The sequence below is a fragment of the Camelina sativa genome, chromosome 13 (genome assembly GCF_030686135.1).
Source record: "Camelina sativa cultivar CO46 ecotype springtype chromosome 13, ASM3068613v1".
Taxonomy (NCBI): Eukaryota; Viridiplantae; Streptophyta; class Magnoliopsida; order Brassicales; family Brassicaceae; genus Camelina; species Camelina sativa.
The window spans coordinates 19,535,790-19,555,553 of record NC_141892.1 but is presented as its reverse complement, the minus strand read 5'-3'; the positions used below and the strand labels follow the sequence as shown (position 1 = coordinate 19,555,553).

Below are 19,764 nucleotides of genomic sequence, written 5' to 3'. Positions count from 1 at the left end.
AGCAGAGTGAGCAGAACCTTCTAATTCACCATCTGGTTTGCGGCTTAAGCAAACCTTTGTGCACCACACCTCCTCCTGTCTTTTGGAGGAACTTCGATTGTAACAGGTCTGAGTCCACACAAGGGCAATATCTCCGTTCAACAGCCCAAGACCTGCACTTGCGCTTCTCACCCGTCTTCGTTTCAGTCTAAAGTTAAGCACTAATCTCCACAACTTCTTGTCAGAATCGTACCAGTTAAGCCCAGTTTGGGTGTTGTAAACACTCATTTTGGTTCGACGCATCAGGTATATATTAGAACCGATGGTTTCTGATGACCTGGCTGGGGCCTTTATGGAAGCAATCATGGAACCGGAATCTTCCATGCCCAGCCTATGAAGAGGTGAGTCAGCCCAGTTTCTCGTGCGAAAGTTGAATCTTTTGCAAACAGGTTCAAGGTTAGCCGAAATAGAGAGTTTCTTGCAGAACACGAAAAGTTCATCTTCCACAACGCCGGCGCACATCAATTCCAGCGGAACATCGTTGTGAGGCATCAACGTACAAGGTTGAGAAGGGAAAAACCTCTTAATCGAAGATGACATGCCTGCTGATATAAACACGTCCACTGGAAGGTAATAAGCACCTATAACCCTTATACTTTTCATTTTATCCCAAGAACACACATTTTAATGATTGGGGATCAATTTTGTTGCAGTGTAGTCACGGAGAGTTGGGTAACATGCACAACCAAACACTTAAAGAGCTGTGTAGGTGGGAGCTCGACCAGTCAGAGCTTCATAAGGATTGTGATTCTTATCCAAAACAGTAGTATGCAGGAGATTGATGAGGAAATTTGCTGTGTAGAACGCTTCTACCTAATACTTCTGAGGTATGCTACTTTGAAACATCATTGACTTTCCCAAATCAACAATGTGTCTATGTTTTCTCTCTACAAACTCATTTGTTGCGGTGTGTGTGGGCAGGAGATGAGCTGTTAGATTCCATGATTCTGCAAATGTGCCGTAAACTGTTTGCTGATGAACTCACCACCACCATCACACTGGAAGGTACCAATTTTACACTGATATTGATTTTCCACGAGAGCTTGAAATCCATAAAGAATGAGCTCAGACGTTGCACAAGATGATATGCCCAGGGCCGGTCGGACAATTTTAGATGCCCTACGCCAAAAAAAAAATTTTAATACCATTTTTATTATTGTATATCAAAATCACAAAAATAGTAATATAAAAAATATTATCATAATTTTGATTTTAAATCCACAAACCTAAATAACTTTTTCATTTTTCTTTGTTTTTATGTTCATTTAAAATTTTATAATGAAAATAAATATTATATTACCTAATCACTCATTATTGATTTAAAACTCTTCCAATATGAATTTTTTTTACTAGAGTTATAAATTTGTTTTTCTAAATAAAATTTTGCTTCAACACTCATTAACAACAAGTTTAGTTAACACTAACCTAATATCACAAACAATTAAAAAGATGATATAATTTTTGTGGAAAAAAAAATGAGATAATATTTTTCATAAACCTAATAAAACTTCATATGAAAATTGGATATATCTACATAAATAATATCTTTTTCTTATATTGAACTTGAACTTATAAATACTTTTTTTTATTTATAAAAAAATAAAAAAAACTAAATAAAAAAAAAAGAAAAAAAAATCTACATATAAGACTTAAATTTTTTGGGCTAAAATATACCCCAAAAAATTTGATGCCCAATCCTTGGCTTCACTTGATTGCCCTATAGGCCGGGCCTGGATATACCTCATCGTCCTTGAACCTTGATGGATTTGGTGTGTCTAAGAACGACACGGGCTCTAACGTAGTAGACTTACGATCACCATGAACATGAATCAAGAAGTATCCTCGATCAAGATTCTTACCGTCTAAATGGAACAACAGCGAAGAAGTGTTTCAGGGGAGCCAATATTCCTCGAAGTCAGGAGATCTGCCTAACTCGCGGAAGGCTTTGCACACCATCACCATCTTATGTTGTCGCCGTGGTACTCGAACGAATATCTCGTAGGATAAATCCGAAGGAAGGGTGAGGATCGTCGTCTCCGATGACACTCTTGATGATTCTTCGACAACCAAATCGATTCAAATGAAGTTTAGTTTTTTTTTTGATACTTTTTTTTTAGTTTTTTTGTGCACTGATTTGAATCAAGGTTTTGATTTATATAAGCGGCTAAACCGGTTTTAAACTGGACTTCTTTAGGCGGAACCAAATAAAATCGAATTGAATACATACAAGGTTTCGTTTGTTTTTTGTGCATTGATTAGAGCAAGGTTTTAAACATTACGATTTTTTTTATTAATTTTATTTAACTACTACTATTAACTAGGACTGAAGGCAGCAGAAGTATTTCAAAACAAGTTAAATTATAATCCAAATTTTAAATTGTATCCTATAAAAATATTTGAAAATAAATGCTAAATAATAAAATTAAAAATTATCTCAAAAGAATAAAATAATAAGTAGGGCTAAAACTTCATAAATATAAATTAATTAGAAAAAACTCTAGGGAGAAAAGTTTAACCGAACAATAATTATTAAACATATATAACTGTGAGTTTAAAAAACAAAACCATCAAAATAAAAATTATACTAACAATAATATGGTAAAAAAAGTCAACTCTAGTTAAAAATTATTAAATGAAAAATCATTGAATCGAGACAACTCTACTTATAATTTGTATGTATTATAAGTATCAGATATTATATAAAAAATTATTATAAGGATTAACAAGCATCATAACAGTTATTGATATTTCTATACTCATAAACAAATATTATGACGAAGTGATCCTAAGTGAGAATATCAAAACGATTATAATAAGTAAATGTAATTTTCTGATAAAATAATTTTAAACATAAAATAAATTTCATCTTGAGTAAAAATTTATCAACCAATAATTATAATAAAAATACACAAATTCGAAAAAAATTAAATATTTAAATCTTAAAAACACATATTTTACGAAAATTTACGATAAATAAACGCAAATGTAAGTTACATAATTAAAGTTGATTACATTTCTATATTACGATAATCATTTCTAAATTTTTTAGTTAGATTATAGAATATGTTGGATATTGAATATTAAAATTCATGTTATTTAGATTCAGCATGACGAAAAATTTGTGTCAGCGAAAAATGATTTGTTTGTTATGGATGAAGAGACAAATATATATAGAGATCAAAAGGTAAATTTCGCAGCTGTATGATTTTTTATAAATAAATATAAAAAATTATTTAACAAAAAGGTTCTCCTTTTATATTGAAGTGATGAATCAAAATCATTGCTTTTATCTGGAAAAAATATCATTTAGAACTATTCATTTTGCGTTTACTACAATTAAAGAGTCCAACGCAAATGAAAAATATACAAGATAGCCGTATAGCTTGAGGATATCTTTTTTGATCTGGACTTTGTAGTAATGGTAATGCAGCATCCAAATTCTGATGTATGCAACCTATATAAATTGCTTTTAAATAGAAAGAATCTTTAATAGATATTCAAAAGTCGAATCCAAAAACTCACTATATAATCCATCTTGGAAAAAAAAAACTCTTGGTATTTTCATTAAAAGTTTTATATTGGAAATCAACTAAAAGTTATAAATTAGATTCATCATTTCAAAAATCTTAATTTGGAGGAATTTATTTACTTATAAAAGAAAGAATGACTGCTAGAGAATAATTAAGAAATCAATAAAAACCGCTGAAATTAAAATTTTATATTATTTTGTGTTATGGCAAAAAGTTAGAATGAAAACAGTTCAAACATACAAATATATAAATATTTCAAAAGATACGAATATTCGAATAAATACAACTCTACAATGAACCGTTGCAACTTTACAAAAAAAACTGTTACAATGAACAATCGCAACTTTTTGTAAAACACATACTTTAATATTTTTTACAGATTTCTTTAAAAAATTATTCAAAATATATGATTGAGAAAACACAACTTTTAGTGGTATTTATTCGGATTGCTGTTATATATAGATTGTGGCTAGAGATTTACAATAAAGGATACCTTTTCGCCAAGATGGTTGACTGATTGTATTTATCAACAGAGACATTAACATGCATTATTCATGAGCAGAGTTCTAGCATCTTTATCTTTCAAAGGTTCCAATTGTTATGTCATCTTTCAAACCTTATAATTTGGTACGTCAATCTGGAACTTCTTAAGCAAAGGACCCTCTACTAAAGGCCATACATCATCCTAACAGGACCAACACAAACAATATATCATCTTATTTTGTGAGTTCCCTTTAATAGTTTGTCTTAAAGTAAACAATTGCTTGGGCCTTGTTTCTTAGTTTTGGGCCTTTCTTTAAAAAGCAAAAACCCTATATTTTCTCTCTGCAAAAGCTTCTCCTCCTCTTCTTCTTCTTCTTCTTCTACTTCTACATTTCGAAATCAACCAAAGTTTCGATTTTTAACAATACATAAGTGTTTTTTTCTTCAGATTTGGAAAATGACATTAGGGTTGTTATTGGGGATTGGGAGATCATTCCGAAGAAAGCGAGCTTCGTCGCTTGACATTCTCTCTCCCAAACGAGCTCCTCGAGACTTTTACAAGGGGAAAAACTGTAAACCTTCTGGTTTCCACACTCGTAAAGGTTTCATTTTTTTTTTTTTACAATCCAATTTGAGAGAATCTTGCATACCTTTTTTAAGTTAATTGATGATGCAATTTTGTTTTGAGTTTAGGATACATGAACTCAATTTTGGGCAACTTGTTACCCTTTTTCTATTGTGCAATTGAGACTTTAAGTTGTTTCAGTGTACATTTGTTCTAGCTATTGAGATTTTAAGTTTTATTATTTAGGTGGAAAGCTAAGAACTTGGAACTCAAAATTTGGCATATCCCTTCTCGTCGTACTTGCTGCAATTTGAGATTTTAAGTTGTTTTTACATGTACATTTGTGTAGTTCTTTCTTGGTTTGGGAAATAGTAACCAGATAATGCTAAGGTTTTTTGAATCTTGGATATGAGGAAAGTTTCTTTAGGAGAAAAATCAACAACTTTTGAACTCTATTTTGGCAGAATTGGTCATGATAGAATTGTTTGTAGATGTATAATATGAAATATTTTGATTTGGTTTTTTGAAACATCTTTTCTATAACATTTTGTGTCATGGTTTGCAGGAGGATATGTTGTGCAGCCAGATAAGTTGCCAAACTATGTTGTCCCTGATCTGACCGGCTTTAAGGTTTTTGTTTCACCCTTCACTCTTATGTCTCTTTTTCTTTGATTCCTCTATATAAATAGGTGACTAAGTAGCTTGCATCCTAATCAGACATTAGTGAATCCCTTTCTTAAGTAGCTTGCGAACTCCTTAGGTTTGTGATCTAATGATATTATTCGATATAAGTTTCGTATTAGGAACCTGAAATGGAATGCTTACTTCTTGCAGTTAGCTTGTTGTGTGTTTTGTATTCCAACGAAATTCTCTGTTCCTTATCTTTGATTCCTCTATATAGATAGCTGAGTATGTAGCTTGCATCTTAATCGAACATGATGAGAACAAATCCCTTTAAAAATTCCTTACAAGTCAGACGCGCCTTAAGTTTGTGATGATGCTGATCTGTGCTGAAAACCTGACGTTTTTGTTTTTGTTTTTTACTTGCTGCATTAACCAAGCTTCTTTGTGTGCGTTTTAAGCTTTGCTGATGAACATTTGTATTTTACAGCTGAAACCATATGTCTCTCAATGCCATGTAGATGTCAACAAAACAAACGAGTCAACTGAAGCTTCCAAGTGAAAAGTCCGAAGAAATATGTGTTTTAAGTCTTCATTAGCTTCACTTCAAGGACTATGTTTTTACTATGATCCTTATTATTAATCGTTTTTGTTAATCAAAGACCACTAGCAAGTTGTTGCGACACTGAGTTAATAAAAATAGAAGCTTTGAATTGAAATCCAACTATCCTACTATCCTAGTCTCCCATATTTTTCTCCTCTTCAATTCCCTCCCTTGCTCTTTGACTTTACCACTTCAAGATTACGCAAATAAACCTTTTTAATATACTAGGTTTTGAACCCACAATTCGCGTGGATATATTTGATATATTTTGATGAAAAATATATATAATTGATAACGGTAGTAAAATATTATCTTATAAAAAATTTATATTTGATATATTTTGATGAAAAATATATATAATTGATAACGGTAGTAAAATATTATCTTATAAAAAATTTAAATTAATATTAAGGAAAAAGTTAAATTTCAGATACACAATTTTTTGAAATATAAAAATCAGTTGTGTTATAAAATCAGATAAGAAAAAAATTATGAATTTAACTCGACATCCAAGCAAGGCGAATTAAACTGATGACCTCATATATCCTAAACCATTTTTTTGACCACCAGAAAAACAAAACAATTTTATCATCATGAATTTAACTCGTTTTCATATTTAATTGATCGCTACCACCTATGTTTTCATGTTTTTTATTCAATGTTTTCTTATTCTTCATATTATTTCTTGTCATTTCTATTGTCAAATTTTGTGCTAATCGTCATCATTACTTTGACCGTCTGGTTCTTCGCTATACTCTTTTTCTTCTTCATCCTCGCCAACTTCTTTACTTTCTTCTACTAAAAAACCCTTTTTTTAGACTATCACACAACTTGTTAATCCATCAAACTACAAGAACAAAATCATTTTTTCTCATGAAAATAAAAAATAAGATAAAAAATAAAAAATTAATGAAAAAATATCAACTTATCTATAAAATCATACACAAAAATATGTTTTACAGCTCATAAGAAATAAAAAGCACAAATGTAGATAAATAAGATAATTTATATTTTACATAAATATTTATAATATTTGAAACTTTTTAAAGTTTTAATTTAATCAAATAAAAAACTGGATCAAACCGAATATACTTTTAAACTTGGACGCCTGATAAATCAAGCTTCCTGCTCATTCGTTGTTGGAAGCATATTAATCTTATTTATACTGGTTCTGAACCATTGTCTAAAAAATTTCTAGCCGATGAAGGATATTGTGTATAGTTCTTTTATTTCCATAAATTTAAAATTTTCCATTTTCTAAAAAATTCTGGAAATTTAAAAAATGTTAATGAATGACATGTTAAATCCTGATTGATTGTTTAAAATAATTCTTAATATAGAAAATTCTGGAGATTTTAAAAAATGTTAATTAGTGAAGTGTCTAATCACAATTGAAGGTTTAAAATCCTATGTGACGCCTTTAAGAGCTTTTAGCTCATACTTTTTATTAGTATAGATTGTAATAAAAATTATTAAATAATATCAAATAATAATAGATTAAACTTGTAATATGATTTTCTTTATTAAATTAATCAATTATATGAATAAACTGTTATTAAAAAAAAAGAAAAAAAAAGAGTTAAATGATGAAATCAAATAGACCAATATGATTGGGAGATTTGGATAACAGAGAATCCACAAAAGTGTATCCTTCACAAAACCAAAACACACTCTATTTTCTTCAGACAACTCTCTCTCTCTCTCTCTCTCTCTCTCTCTCTCTCTCCATCATCTCTGTCTCATCACAAACCAAAAAATGGGAGGAGTGTCCTTCCTCTCAACTGTTCCTTCCTTCACCAACACAACCAATCATCAACACCTCACCACAATCTCCTCTTCTTCTTCACATCGCTCTGTGAGTTTCAACCATTGTCACATTCTTTTTCTTCCAACCCATTTAACATAACATATTCTTATGCTAACAATTTTGAAATGATAACGATCATCATAATTCAGGCTGTCATACGATGTTGCAAGATTGATCCTCAAGTTTCCGGCGAAAGTTTATCTTTCCACCGCCGTGAAGTTCTCAAACTCGCCGGCACTGCCGTCGGAATGGTACCTTAACACTTGACTCGATTCAGTTACATAAACGTTGGTCCAAATGTTCTTGAAGTTGATGTCTTTATGTCACATTTGATGAGTTCTTGGCAGTGATGATCTCTCTTGTTAGGAATTAATAGGCAATGGCTTCATTAACCATGTGGGTGATGCGAAAGCTGCTGACTTGAATCAACGTAGACAGCGATCCGAGCTTCTATGTGAGTTCTGAAACAAGAACACAAGTGTAGAGTACCAAGAGGTTGTTATTGTCACTAAAGGTTTCGTTTTTTACTATGCAGCAAAGATCAAGCTTACACTTTCGAGCACCATTAAGGCTAAACCGGAGCTTGTACCTTCCATACTCAAACTAGCATTCAATGATGCAATGACTTATGATAAGGTCAGGCTTCAATAAATGTCTCTCTCTGGTGATTGCACATCTCTTTACCCTTATTGATGTTAGCTTTTTCTTTTGTCTAGGCTACAAAATCCGGGGGAGCCAATGGATCCATACGGTTAAGGTACTTCCATGATATAAAAGAACATTATCAGAGTAGTCTTTAACATGATGTTTCATGCAATCTTAGAGTTGGTCTTGTACTTTTGTGAAGCTCTGAGTTAAGTAGAGAAGAGAATGAGGGGCTTTCTGATGGGTTGGGTTTGATAGAGGAACTGAAGAAGGAGATTGACTCTATCTCAAAGGGTGGGCCTATATCATATTCAGATCTCATTCAATTGGCAGGTGATGATGTTATTATATAAGTGTATACCAAAACTTGTTCATGGACAGCATTATCATTGTGAGACTTAAGTGTCTTTCTTGGGTTGGTTTTTTTGTAGGACAATCAGCGGTCAAGTCTACGTTTTTAGCATCAGCAATCCGCAAGTGTGGTGGAAATGAAGAAAAAGGGAACTTACTTTATACAGCATATGGTTCAGCTGGTCAGGTACCTATGTCATGTTGATGCTCTTTTGCGTTTCGAGTCGTGACGCATTTGTTTCAAATCGAGACTGAACTGTTGTGAATTTGTTAGTGGGGCTTGTTTGATAGAAATTTCGGAAGGACTGATGCAACAGAGGCAGATCCAGAAGGCAGAGTCCCACAGTGGGGAAAAGCAACTGTGCAAGAAATGAAAGATAAGTTCATTGCCATTGGATTGGGTCCTCGTCAGGTACAAGATTTTGGGTTTCAAAATAGGGTTAGGGGATCAAGATCAGTCATAATTGCTAACCTGTATTTGAAATCAATGTTTGGTGTATTTGTAGCTAGCTGTGATGTCTGCATTCTTGGGTCCTGATCAAGTCGCAACAGAACAGCTCTTGGCTACTGACCCGCAAGTTGCTCCATGGGTTCAGAAGTATCAACGAAGCCGTGAAACCGTATCTCAAACAGATTACGAGGTTTGTTTTCACTCGATTCACCTTTTCATATATTCCTCCACTTCAAACTCCAGCTCATGTTTGATTTTATAAATATATTTGCAGGTTGATCTGATAACAGCATTCACAAAGTTAAGTTGCTTAGGACAGCAAATCAACTTCGAGGCATACACATATCCCGTCGAACGGATCAATCTGAGCAAACTCAAGCTATAAGCTATGTACACTATATGTATAATATAACCTGAGAGTAAACTTGAACTCATTCCGCAATTGATTGCTGAAATAAACCAAAGATTTTTCTCGACATTGAAACAGAAAAAAAGATGAATCCATTACAAAGAGGTCAAATCACAATAAAATGGAAACAGATTAAAGAAAAATAATAGAAAATGAGTTTTCGCATCCACGTTTAAGAAAAGCAAACAAGGACAAGAATTAGACTGCCTCAGAGAGCTTCGGGATAAAAGGAAATCAGAAACCAACACAGAAACTCCTCCAAGAGAAAAACATATTAATGGAGAAGTTTTAGATACTGAAACAAACAACAAATTCGCCGCAAGACTTAAGATTGTTGCTGTTCTTCAGCAGGTTTTAGTGCTGCTTCTTTGATGTCGTCAGCAGCATCATCCTGATTAAAAACATTTGACAACATACTCAGAATCAGATCAGAAGAGAGAAGAAATGAGGAATGCATCAAAATGTACAGTGAACAATTTGATTTACAAATCTAGTCTTTCTCAATGGCTTATCTTGCTCATGGTTCAGAACTCAAGCAACAGAATAGGATTAAAAACATTTGACAATCACTAAATTCAGATTCAGACCAGAAGAATCAAGAAAAGAGGAATGCACCGAAATGTAAACTAAAACAGTTGATAAGGATCATGATTTCAGTAATCAAGTAACAAACATGATTAAATACATTTGACAATCATTAAAAATCAGAATCAAACTCAAGAAAAGAGGAATGTAACAACATGCAAATCTAATCTTCATCAATGGCTTAATAAGTCTCATGGTTTTAGAAATCAAGCAACAAAAGAGGAGTAAGGACATCTGATAATCACTAAAATGTAAAATCAGACCAGAATAATGGATCAAAATGTAAACTAAACCTTTTGACTTCCAAATCTAGTCTTTCTTAATGGCTTAAACAGGCTATTGGGTTCAGAGATCATTTATCAAGAAACAAAACAGGCTTACACAGGTCAACCCATTTGATGAAATCACTACAATCAGAATAAGGTCAGAAGAATGCATTAAAATGTAAACTAAACAGATTTATTTCCAAATCGGCTAATGGTTTCAGAGATCAAACAACAAAAAACAGGCCAGAAAGTTGCATCAAAATGTAAAACTAAACCATTGACTTAATAACGCCAAAGTATAAATACCTGCATGTCAGACGTCCAGAGAGTGAGGTTATCACGAAGAAGCTGCATAATCAAAGTACTGTCCTTGTATGACTCTTCACCAAGAGTATCCAATTCAGCAATAGCTTCATCAAACGCCTAAGGAAACCATAACCAAAACTCATCAACATAAACCAACAACACAATCATATAAAATCATACTTCTGATAGAGCCAAACCTGCTTAGCGAGGTTACAAGCACGGTCAGGAGAATTGAGAATCTCATAGTAAAACACAGAGAAGTTCAACGCAAGACCAAGACGAATCGGATGAGTAGGAGGCAATTCAGAGTTAGCAATGTCCTGCACAACCAAAACCAAAAGCCAAAATCTCACAAACCTAAATCAAGTCAAAAACGAAACCAGATCGGAGAAATGAGATCAAAACCTGAGCAGCTTTGTAAGCAGTGAGTGTATGTTCAGCAGCATCTTTCCTCTCTTGACCAGATTTGAACTCAGCCAAGTATCTATGGTAATCACCTTTCATCTTAAGGTAAAACACCTTCGAATCTCCAGAAGCAGCAGCGGGGACGAGGATCGTATCGAGAAGCTTGAGGATACCGTCACAGATATCGGAAAGCTCGGTTTCGATTTTGCTTCTGTAGTCACGGATCAAGGAAACGTGGTCGTCGTTGCCGCGAGACTCTTCCTTCTGTTCGATCGACGAGATGATCCTCCACGAAGCACGACGAGCTCCGATCACGTTTTTGTAAGCGACGGAGAGGAGGTTACGTTCTTCGACGGTGAGTTCGTCTTTGTCAACGGCTTTCGCAACTTTTTCCATGAATTCGACCATTTCTTCGTAACGCTCGGCTTGTTCCGCGAGTTTCGCCATGTATACGAACTCTTCCCTTGCTGATGAAGCTGCTGGTGCCGCCATTGTTGTTTAGATCGGAGATGATGAACAAAGGTGGAAGAAGAAGATGATTCTCAGATCTGCGAACGAGAGAGAAAAGAGAAAGAGAGAGAGAGAGAAAGACTTTTTTTTTTTTTGGGTCGGCTCTGTTTGTTTTTTTGTTTATAGTATTTTGGAGTTTTGTGTGTGTGTGTGTGTTTTTTTTTATTGTTTTTTAATGAATGAGTGGGGAGCGACGATTACGGTAAGGGAAAAGAGAGGAGAGCCGTTGGATTAAAAGCTGGCATAAACACGGATTCGTAACGAAAAAAGGCGCTGGCTTTTCAGATCCTTTTTAGGTCAAGTTTGAATATTTCAATGATTATAAAGGGTATTATGGTCATTTAGTTTTTGTTATCAAACGTATAAGAATTATATGAAGATCATTATAATGCTAATTTAATTTATATACAAATTTTTTAGAAATATTTAATAAATAAATCAAAATGTTATAACCTATTTACAGTCATGTTATTCACACTAAATATTTTTTAATTTATAATTTACTATTTATTAAATTATGATAAGGCTTTCAACTTTTGTAAACAATTATTTTTCCATAACCGCAACTTTCCAAAAAAATTGGAACTACTACTATTTACATTAAATAGTAGTTTGATAGTTAGTTAAATAAATATAATATTCCCTAAACTTGAAAAAAAAGTTCTCCCTAATCAAATTAATAATGCATGATTCCTAGCATATTCCTTAATAAAAGTGATTATACTGATTTTTCTCTCTAAGTAGTTGCTAAACTAGGATCTGATCCGTGTTACAGCGTGGGGAAATATTTACAGATACATCAATCTGTTTTATTAGAATATAGCTAACTAGATTTTAATCCGCGGTACATCGCGGTATAATTTTTTAACAAAATTTTTTTAATTTTATTTGTTTCGCTTTTTGTGTTTAATATTGTATATTTATATTAAGAATGTTAATTCTAGGATTTCACCCGTATACCACACAAGATGATTTGTTTTTTAAATTCGTAATTAAATTAGCTTAAAAATAAATATATTTATTATTTTTAATATTGATTGCACACAGACAAAATTTCTTTTTTTATAGTTTAAAGGTTAGATTTTTACAGCTTTTTCAGTATTAAATTACTATTTTCGATTCAACACGTTATCCATATATAATAAAATACTCCCTCCGTCTCATAAAGATTGATGTTTTGGGATATTTTTTGTCCCACAAAGATTGATGTTTTGTAAACTTCGAGAAGTAATCATTGAAAATATTTAAAATTTTGAATTGTTATTGGTTTAAAATTAAATAATATTTCTTTAGTCAAAAGAAAAATATATGTAAACTCAGTAATTATTGTTTTCTAAAAATGTGTAAAAGCTTCTAAAGGTAGTATAAATCTATTTACAAAAAAAAATCCTAAATTATTATATAAATTACATGATTGTGCTCACATATTACTCTATTATATCATTACAAAGTACATAGAGCATTTAATAGCCACTTTGGAATCAATTAAACAATCATCATTCAACAAAAACGATGAACAACTCCACCAAATTCATCTCTTTCTTCTCTCCTCCTCCTATATATTTTCCTCCTATGTGGCCTCAATATCAGCCCCTTTAATTTACTTCCAATCGTTTGAAAAGATATACAAATGGATCAAAGCAAAACCTGGGGTGTACCAAAAACTGAAACGCTTGATAAGTCAAGAGGATAGTATATATTCAATAATAAATATAAAGAGGATACTTAGACAGGTGAGCAGCTCACCGTAAGCTAAAATCAAAATTGGTTTTTTTCTCAACATGTATTTGTGACACAACTACATGGAGTCAAAAAAAAATTAGTGTAGATATGAAATAAATCAAACAAAACATTTAGATTATTCACTAACCGGAAAGTTGCATGTTCACGTATCGTGAAACCAAATTTTTTTTTTCAAAGAAATGTATTTAAACCACCTAAGATAAGAAAAGAGTAGGTATTAGAAATGAAATAAAGAAAGCATAAACATTTTGTACCAATAAACTAATAAAGGAATAAGTGTGCACCTGTTTATCGCCAACAAATCAAATTAAGTGTCTCAACCGGGAAGATTACATCGCCAGTTGAAATACTAAGTTGTGTATGAATTGATGCATTTTTGTATTGCTATTGAGACGTTATCTATATAGTTCTTTGAAGATTGTAAAATTAGATGTGATATGTGATCGAGAAAATATTGGTGAGCAAGACAAAAATCTAAAAATATATATGGCAATTTTGAATTAATGGAAAAAATTATGATTAAGGCAACGAATATTTCACTAAGTTATTCCATATGTATAGAATTAATTTCTATTTTCTATACTATATCTAGTTAATATATAATAAGAATAGGAAATGTAGATATGATTTCAGTTTTTTATTAATTAGTTTCCATTGGCTATATTGTCTAGAGTTTATTAGTTTCTGTTTGCTATATTTGTATGATTGTGGAAATAATCTTTATTAGGTATGCAAATATCACACTAAGGACTAAAGTTGTAAATAAAAAAATTGAATAACCATAACTAAAAGGATAGAACAAAAAATGTACTTCAAAAATGTATATATAGATTAAGATGAATCCTATATTTATTTGGATTGGATAAAATAGTAAAACGTAAAAGTAAATAAATTGGTAATAAAATGAGTTCTGATTAAAAAAAATAACCTGAAAACAATAATAAAACATTATCACTATAAATTATTTAATTAAATATCGGTCATTAGTGTATTAGTTGTGATGAGATAACCTGAAAAGAATAAAATAAAAAAGATTTCAGTATAAATTATAATTCAGTCTGATACTCATAATTTTCATCATAATTAGGTAAAATATTTAATCAAATTGTATACATAAACATGAGTTTGATATATTTACAATTTTTTTATGTTCCTGTAAAATAAAAGAAAAACATTAATATACATGATAATAATATTGAATTAAAAAATTCTTACAAACGCATATATATTGTTGATAAAAGCTAGATGAATTAAACAAATAACTATCAAAAGTGATTGGAAAAATAGCATGCAAATCCTATTTATTAGGTAAGAAAAGCATATTATTACCTTAAGAGAAGCGGTTTGTCCTGTACACACCTGAAAAAATTATAAGATGAAAGAGATTAGCTACGCTTATATGTACTAAACAATGAGAATAGTAAATCACTCAATGAAAATTCAGAATAACAAACATAGAAATCATGAATTCTACTATATAATATATAGACTAGAGCCGGATCCGCGCTACAGCACGGAGGAAAATACTAATATTATTGAAACTAATGATCATTTATAATGCGGTGTATTATTTTGTGCTTAAAATATATGTGTTTCAATTTACATTTTACCGCAGTTAAGAGGTTTATCTGAAATACATTTATCTTGTGAGTATACATTTTTTTCCATACGATAATGAGATGGGATTTTAATAAAACTAAAAATTAACAACCGTAAGACGTGGTTGTCGAAACATGAATAGAGAAATAATATTATAGACATATTTATATTATAGTCGGTCGAAATATATTAATATGTATTTATTCTTCTAACTATCATATACATGAACCATATTTAAAATCTTTGTTTTTACTTTTGTAATTTAAAATGTAACTTAACGTGTATATGTATATATATAGTTGGGTTATAATATTATAAATGTATTAATTAAATATTGGGCATGAAAGTTATTTCTAATACTTGTAAAATTGGGCTTCTTAGGCCTTTTAGTTTGATCATCTCATACCCTTCAATCTTATTCTCGACTTTTCTTCTTCCTGAGTGAGAGAACAAAATTTTTTCCCCTCAGACAACTTCCAGTCGGTTGATTTGAATTCCAGATTTTCTCAAGCTTTCAACGTATGATTCGTAATTCATAACTTCTACTCAGATTCACCACATCTAAATTCAGGCAAATCATTTCTGGTTATATACAAAAGCGGGAAAGGAGAGAAGATTCATTTAGTTGAATCGACTCCAAGATGTGTGTGTTCGGGTAGACTAATCCGGGAATTGGCGAAATCGATTTTCACCCAAGAATTATAAGATACTGGTTAACCAATTCAATTGGGTTGGTAAGTTGTCTATGATTCGAAATTGCTTCAATTTTAGATTCTTAAACTTTAATTGATATAAACACTTTCTCTACTGTTGTTATATGTATTCAAATATCCTCTGAATACTATGTTTTTGATTGGAAGTGTTGCTTTATTTGTAAGAGGCAAAACTGATTGTTTTTCTTGTTTTCGAGAACGCATCAGGGTTTCAATTGATGACTATTTTCATCTGTAGACCGATTTAGGACCAAAGAGAGGAAAAATGAAAGGTAAGCTCCTATAACAAATTTTTGTTTTGAATTCAACATTGGTTCTTTGCAAATGTTTAAATATTCATCAAGGAGATATATTAAGATGACAAATTTTTGGAAGATTTGAAATGATATAGCTAGGGTTCCAAAAGTTGTTCACTAATACGAATATAATGCTCTGTTTATGTATCAGCTTCGATTCGATTGTGAGGAGAATATAACATTTACAGTTTGTGTGTCAAGTTATTCATAACAGAGTAGGAGATTTAGAAGTCTTCAGTTAACAGGTAAGTATTTCTATATTCTAAAGGTTAGTTTATTTAACAATTAAATAGATTAAGATTCTATAATCTTCGTTATGTATTTTTAATAATAATAACATAATTAAAAAAAAAACTAATTCTTTGCTCATTTAATTTAAAATTCAACATGAAATGAAAACATACGAATAGGTAGTTAAAAATAAACAAAATGTTTCTTCAGCAATGCAAAACACGCAAAAAATCAACCTTCTAATAATCCTCTTGCCACACATGCTTCCTTGTACGATGGATATACAACTCCATCATATGTCCTCAAATCTTCGTCACTTATTGGCCCTTTAAGAAAACGAAAAAGTAGTTTGATGCATAAGTTACCTTTAAAGTTACTTGAAATAGAAGTTGTTCTTCGATTGTTGATTGTCCTTTTCCTTCTGTCAAAGCATTTTCCTTTAGGATTCCATGAAAAAAACACAGGGATCTCTTCGAAAGTGAGTTGTCTTGCAACTTCACAGTTTAGGTTGAGATCGAACCAAGCCTTAAGCATTGGATCTTTGATATCTTTTTTTTTCTCTCGGTCTTAGTCATAATGAAAATTGAAAAGATTTGCTTCGGTGCTGTTTCCTGGAATGTATAAGGTAAATAATATATATAGTTGTAAATTTTTAGGGTTTTGATATTGTTATTTTTTTCGTAATTGATCTTCAATACTTTTTTTCCTACATATTGGATGTGAATATTCTCATATAACTAATACACCACAAAAATAGGAAAGAAAGTATTCTCAAATATCAAGAGTATTGCTAAGTACTGATTTTTTTATTTAAAAATGTATTTGTAAATAAAACTGTGATATTAAAATATTTGAAATAAAGAACAAATATTTGTGTGTACATTATACTATTAGTTTTTTTCAGTGGTTTTCCAAATTTAAGGACTTTTGAAATCAAAATAAGCTTCAATTTAAACTTATCAATAAAAGTTATCTATATCAAAAAATAGTGTGAATAAAGGTATTAGATCTTTAAAAAATAAGCATTTATCGTAATATGACTTTAAGTATATGTGAGTAGAAGAGTTTAGTAAGCTTACAAAAATATCTGCTAAAACCATTTCTATGGTATCTCCCGAAAAGACTGTATTCTGCTTCCACGAGTGAATGATTTTGACTTGTATTCTCCAATTTGTTTTGAATGGTTTGATTGACAGTAAATCAGTGGTAGCAGCGACGACAAGAGCCATTGCAGAAAGGTTGGTAGCAGAGATAAGGGAAGAGATTTGCAGGTATGATGATTGAAGCTTTGCTTCCTAACATTGTATTTATAGAGATGGCTAGACGTATACTAAAGTAGGTATTTTCTAGATCTATAAGTTTGGGAATATTCTCTGTTAGCCGATTATTAAGCCAAATCGAGTAGGAAAATATTTTGGAGAATAAATTGTTTGTATATGTGGCTTAGGAATAAATTATGATCATATACTGTTTAGGAAATATAATAGGTGTATTAAGTGTATAATTCTGATCATATACTGTCTAGATCATGAGATTTTTTTGTTTATTAGGAGATTGATATCTGCGAAATTGATTGCTGAGATTGAATAACATAACAATAGAATAATTTTTGTGCGTTATTTGTGTGATAAGGAGCTAATTTAGGGATGCTTTTAGTTTTCCGATTGAGAGAAATCAATACCCATTAAGATTCGGAATCATGATTACCTAATACCCAAAAAAAATCGAAAAACGTTGAAACCGAGTAAAGTCGGATCTAATTATCCGACTGTCTAATTTCAGGTTATTTCTTTTATTTTGACCCGACCCAGTTAATTGTTAAGTCATATTTGTCCTTGTTCTCTTTGTTTTAATGTTGTTGGCGTAGGGGCATTTTCGGTTGAAAGGGAAGTTGTACTTCTCTTTTACTATAGTAAGGATGAACAACCATAAGAACAAAAAATGAGAAAAAGATAATCTAAAAATGCAAATGATTTATTCTGTGCTATCTATTTATAGGGGTTAATCATTATCATAAATTGGGTGTAATAAGATCATATATATTAAGATTTTTTTGATAAGATCATATATCTTAAGATTTTTTTGATAAGATCACTATTTTATTATAATAAAAACTAAGAAATTAATTCAAAACTAAAGATAAATTGATTTGTATGGTAACAACATTAGAGGATTTTTATAAATTTTGGATAGTAGTTATTTTTTAATTAATTTCGTTTATTTAAAAGTAATTACTGTTTAAAATTTTGGCTAAAAATCCATACCTAACCCAACTAATGAATCCCCTATATAATTAACGACATTAGCTAAGGAAATAGTTACATTGATTGCCAAGTTTAAATATTCAGTATTTACATTGATTACCAAGGTTAAATATTTATTATAGGAAACTCGAATATTCATGGTAAAGTTTATTTCCTAATATTACATTTCGCATAATTACGAAAACTGAAATTAATCACATAGTTACCTAAAAATATGGAAATAATTTTTAGAAATCCACAGTTTTAGAAACATGATAATATTTAATGCTTTTTATATATATATATATATATATATATATATATATATATATATATATATATATATCTACTAGATATCCAATAAATTCAGATAATCCATATGCTACATATCCGATTTCTTATTTCGGGTTTGTTAGCAAAATTGATCCGATCCGATTATACTTTTGTACTTCTCTTTTACTAATATAGAGATGGAATATTATTGCATTGGAGAAAAAGCATCCTAGAAATATTTTACACCTAAACGAGAATTATCATCACCAAATATAAAACACCCACAACTTACTGAAAACCATAAGATACACTTTTTGAAACGACCTGACCCGTTTTTTTTAATAAGAATATAATAATAATAATAAATAACTATGACTAGTGGTCTCATACCCACTAGCCACCTAACCACAATCACAATCAACAACTGAAATAACCAATATCATTAACCAATAATTCACCAATCATAATCCAATAACCAACATTAATTCCAAATCATAAACTAATGATCCAAACAGCATAAACCAGAGAACCAGCAATCCTAACAACATTCTTGGACTCAACTTCTAGCAACCTAACAACGCCAAACAACAATCAATCAAGTCCCTAGAACATCTTCCTCTTCGTTGCTTTGATTCCACGATCACACTTTGCCTTTACCTACACCACAAATACAAATTGAGATGCATGAGTATTTGAAAAATACTCAGTGAGGCAATCCTCTCATCTATTGGGCTATACACACAAGAAATAAGATCTCTCATGCCACAAACAACAACAATAAAACAAACCAGGAACATGAACAAGTGACCCGCCACGATCCGGTTACTATCAAAAGAGTGTCGACCGATACCAGAAGGTGTCGACCGACACTGGATATCTGGTGTCGACCAACACCACTTGGGTGTCGACCGACACCTGCTCGACACAACCAAAACCCTAACGGTGTCGACCGACACCTCCACATGGTGTCGACCTACACTCGCTAAGTTCCCGAGCCGTCCTCGCGTTGGTGTCGACCGACACCACTGGCGAGCAGTGATTTTCTTCGAACAGAACCTCCTAATCTCGCCGCCAAACTTCTCCTCTTCA

At 31.5% G+C, this 19,764-nt stretch overlaps 3 protein-coding genes across 4 annotated transcripts; 2 read left to right on the top strand and 1 right to left on the bottom strand.

Moving 5' to 3' along the window:
• The first annotated feature begins 4,333 nt into the window (after window positions 1-4,333).
• On the top strand, window positions 4,334-5,957 carry LOC104736926 (uncharacterized). The gene is made up of 3 exons (XM_010457012.3): window positions 4,334-4,654; window positions 5,183-5,247; window positions 5,729-5,957. Exons 1-3 carry the CDS (start codon window positions 4,510-4,512, stop codon window positions 5,798-5,800), a joined length of 282 nt encoding a protein of 93 aa, XP_010455314.1. The 5' UTR covers window positions 4,334-4,509; the 3' UTR covers window positions 5,801-5,957.
• Window positions 5,958-7,450: 1,493 nt separating this feature from the next.
• Window positions 7,451-9,758, top strand: LOC104736925 (thylakoid lumenal 29 kDa protein, chloroplastic-like). 2 transcript variants are annotated; one of them, XM_010457011.2, is made up of 10 exons: window positions 7,451-7,697; window positions 7,799-7,900; window positions 8,016-8,103; window positions 8,185-8,285; window positions 8,366-8,406; window positions 8,497-8,627; window positions 8,726-8,832; window positions 8,920-9,057; window positions 9,152-9,286; window positions 9,371-9,758. In XM_010457011.2, the coding sequence occupies exons 1-10, from the start codon at window positions 7,599-7,601 to the stop codon at window positions 9,479-9,481; spliced, it is 1,053 nt and encodes a 350-aa protein (XP_010455313.1). In that variant the 5' UTR covers window positions 7,451-7,598; the 3' UTR covers window positions 9,482-9,758. The 2 variants fall into 2 exon arrangements, with proteins under 2 accessions (XP_010455313.1, XP_087336519.1); XM_087480393.1 differs by having other exon boundaries at window positions 7,464-7,697; window positions 7,997-8,103.
• On the bottom strand, window positions 9,552-11,862 carry LOC104736924 (14-3-3-like protein GF14 chi). Its single transcript, XM_010457010.3, has 4 exons — window positions 11,068-11,862; window positions 10,860-10,982; window positions 10,663-10,779; window positions 9,552-9,896 (listed from the first exon to the last, which is right to left on the bottom strand). Exons 1-4 carry the CDS (start codon window positions 11,557-11,559, stop codon window positions 9,831-9,833), a joined length of 798 nt encoding a protein of 265 aa, XP_010455312.1. The 5' UTR covers window positions 11,560-11,862; the 3' UTR covers window positions 9,552-9,830.
• Between the last annotated feature and the right edge of the window lie 7,902 nt (window positions 11,863-19,764).

Coding starts and splice junctions, on each gene's coding strand:
- LOC104736925 (XM_010457011.2), top strand. CDS start 7,599: ATGGGAGGAGTGTCCTTCCTCTCAACTGTTCCTTCCTTCACCAACACA. Junction 8,628..8,725: donor AGATCTCATTCAATTGGCAG/GTGATGATGTTA, acceptor GTTTTTTTGTAG/GACAATCAGCGGTCAAGTCT. Junction 8,833..8,919: donor CATATGGTTCAGCTGGTCAG/GTACCTATGTCA, acceptor TGAATTTGTTAG/TGGGGCTTGTTTGATAGAAA.
- LOC104736926 (XM_010457012.3), top strand. CDS start 4,510: ATGACATTAGGGTTGTTATTGGGGATTGGGAGATCATTCCGAAGAAAG. Junction 4,655..5,182: donor TGGTTTCCACACTCGTAAAG/GTTTCATTTTTT, acceptor CATGGTTTGCAG/GAGGATATGTTGTGCAGCCA. Junction 5,248..5,728: donor CTGATCTGACCGGCTTTAAG/GTTTTTGTTTCA, acceptor TGTATTTTACAG/CTGAAACCATATGTCTCTCA.
- LOC104736924 (XM_010457010.3), bottom strand. CDS start 11,559: ATGGCGGCACCAGCAGCTTCATCAGCAAGGGAAGAGTTCGTATACATG. Junction 10,780..10,859: donor CTTGTAACCTCGCTAAGCAG/GTTTGGCTCTAT, acceptor TGGTTTCCTTAG/GCGTTTGATGAAGCTATTGC. Junction 9,897..10,662: donor TCTGGACGTCTGACATGCAG/GTATTTATACTT, acceptor GTTTTTAATCAG/GATGATGCTGCTGACGACAT.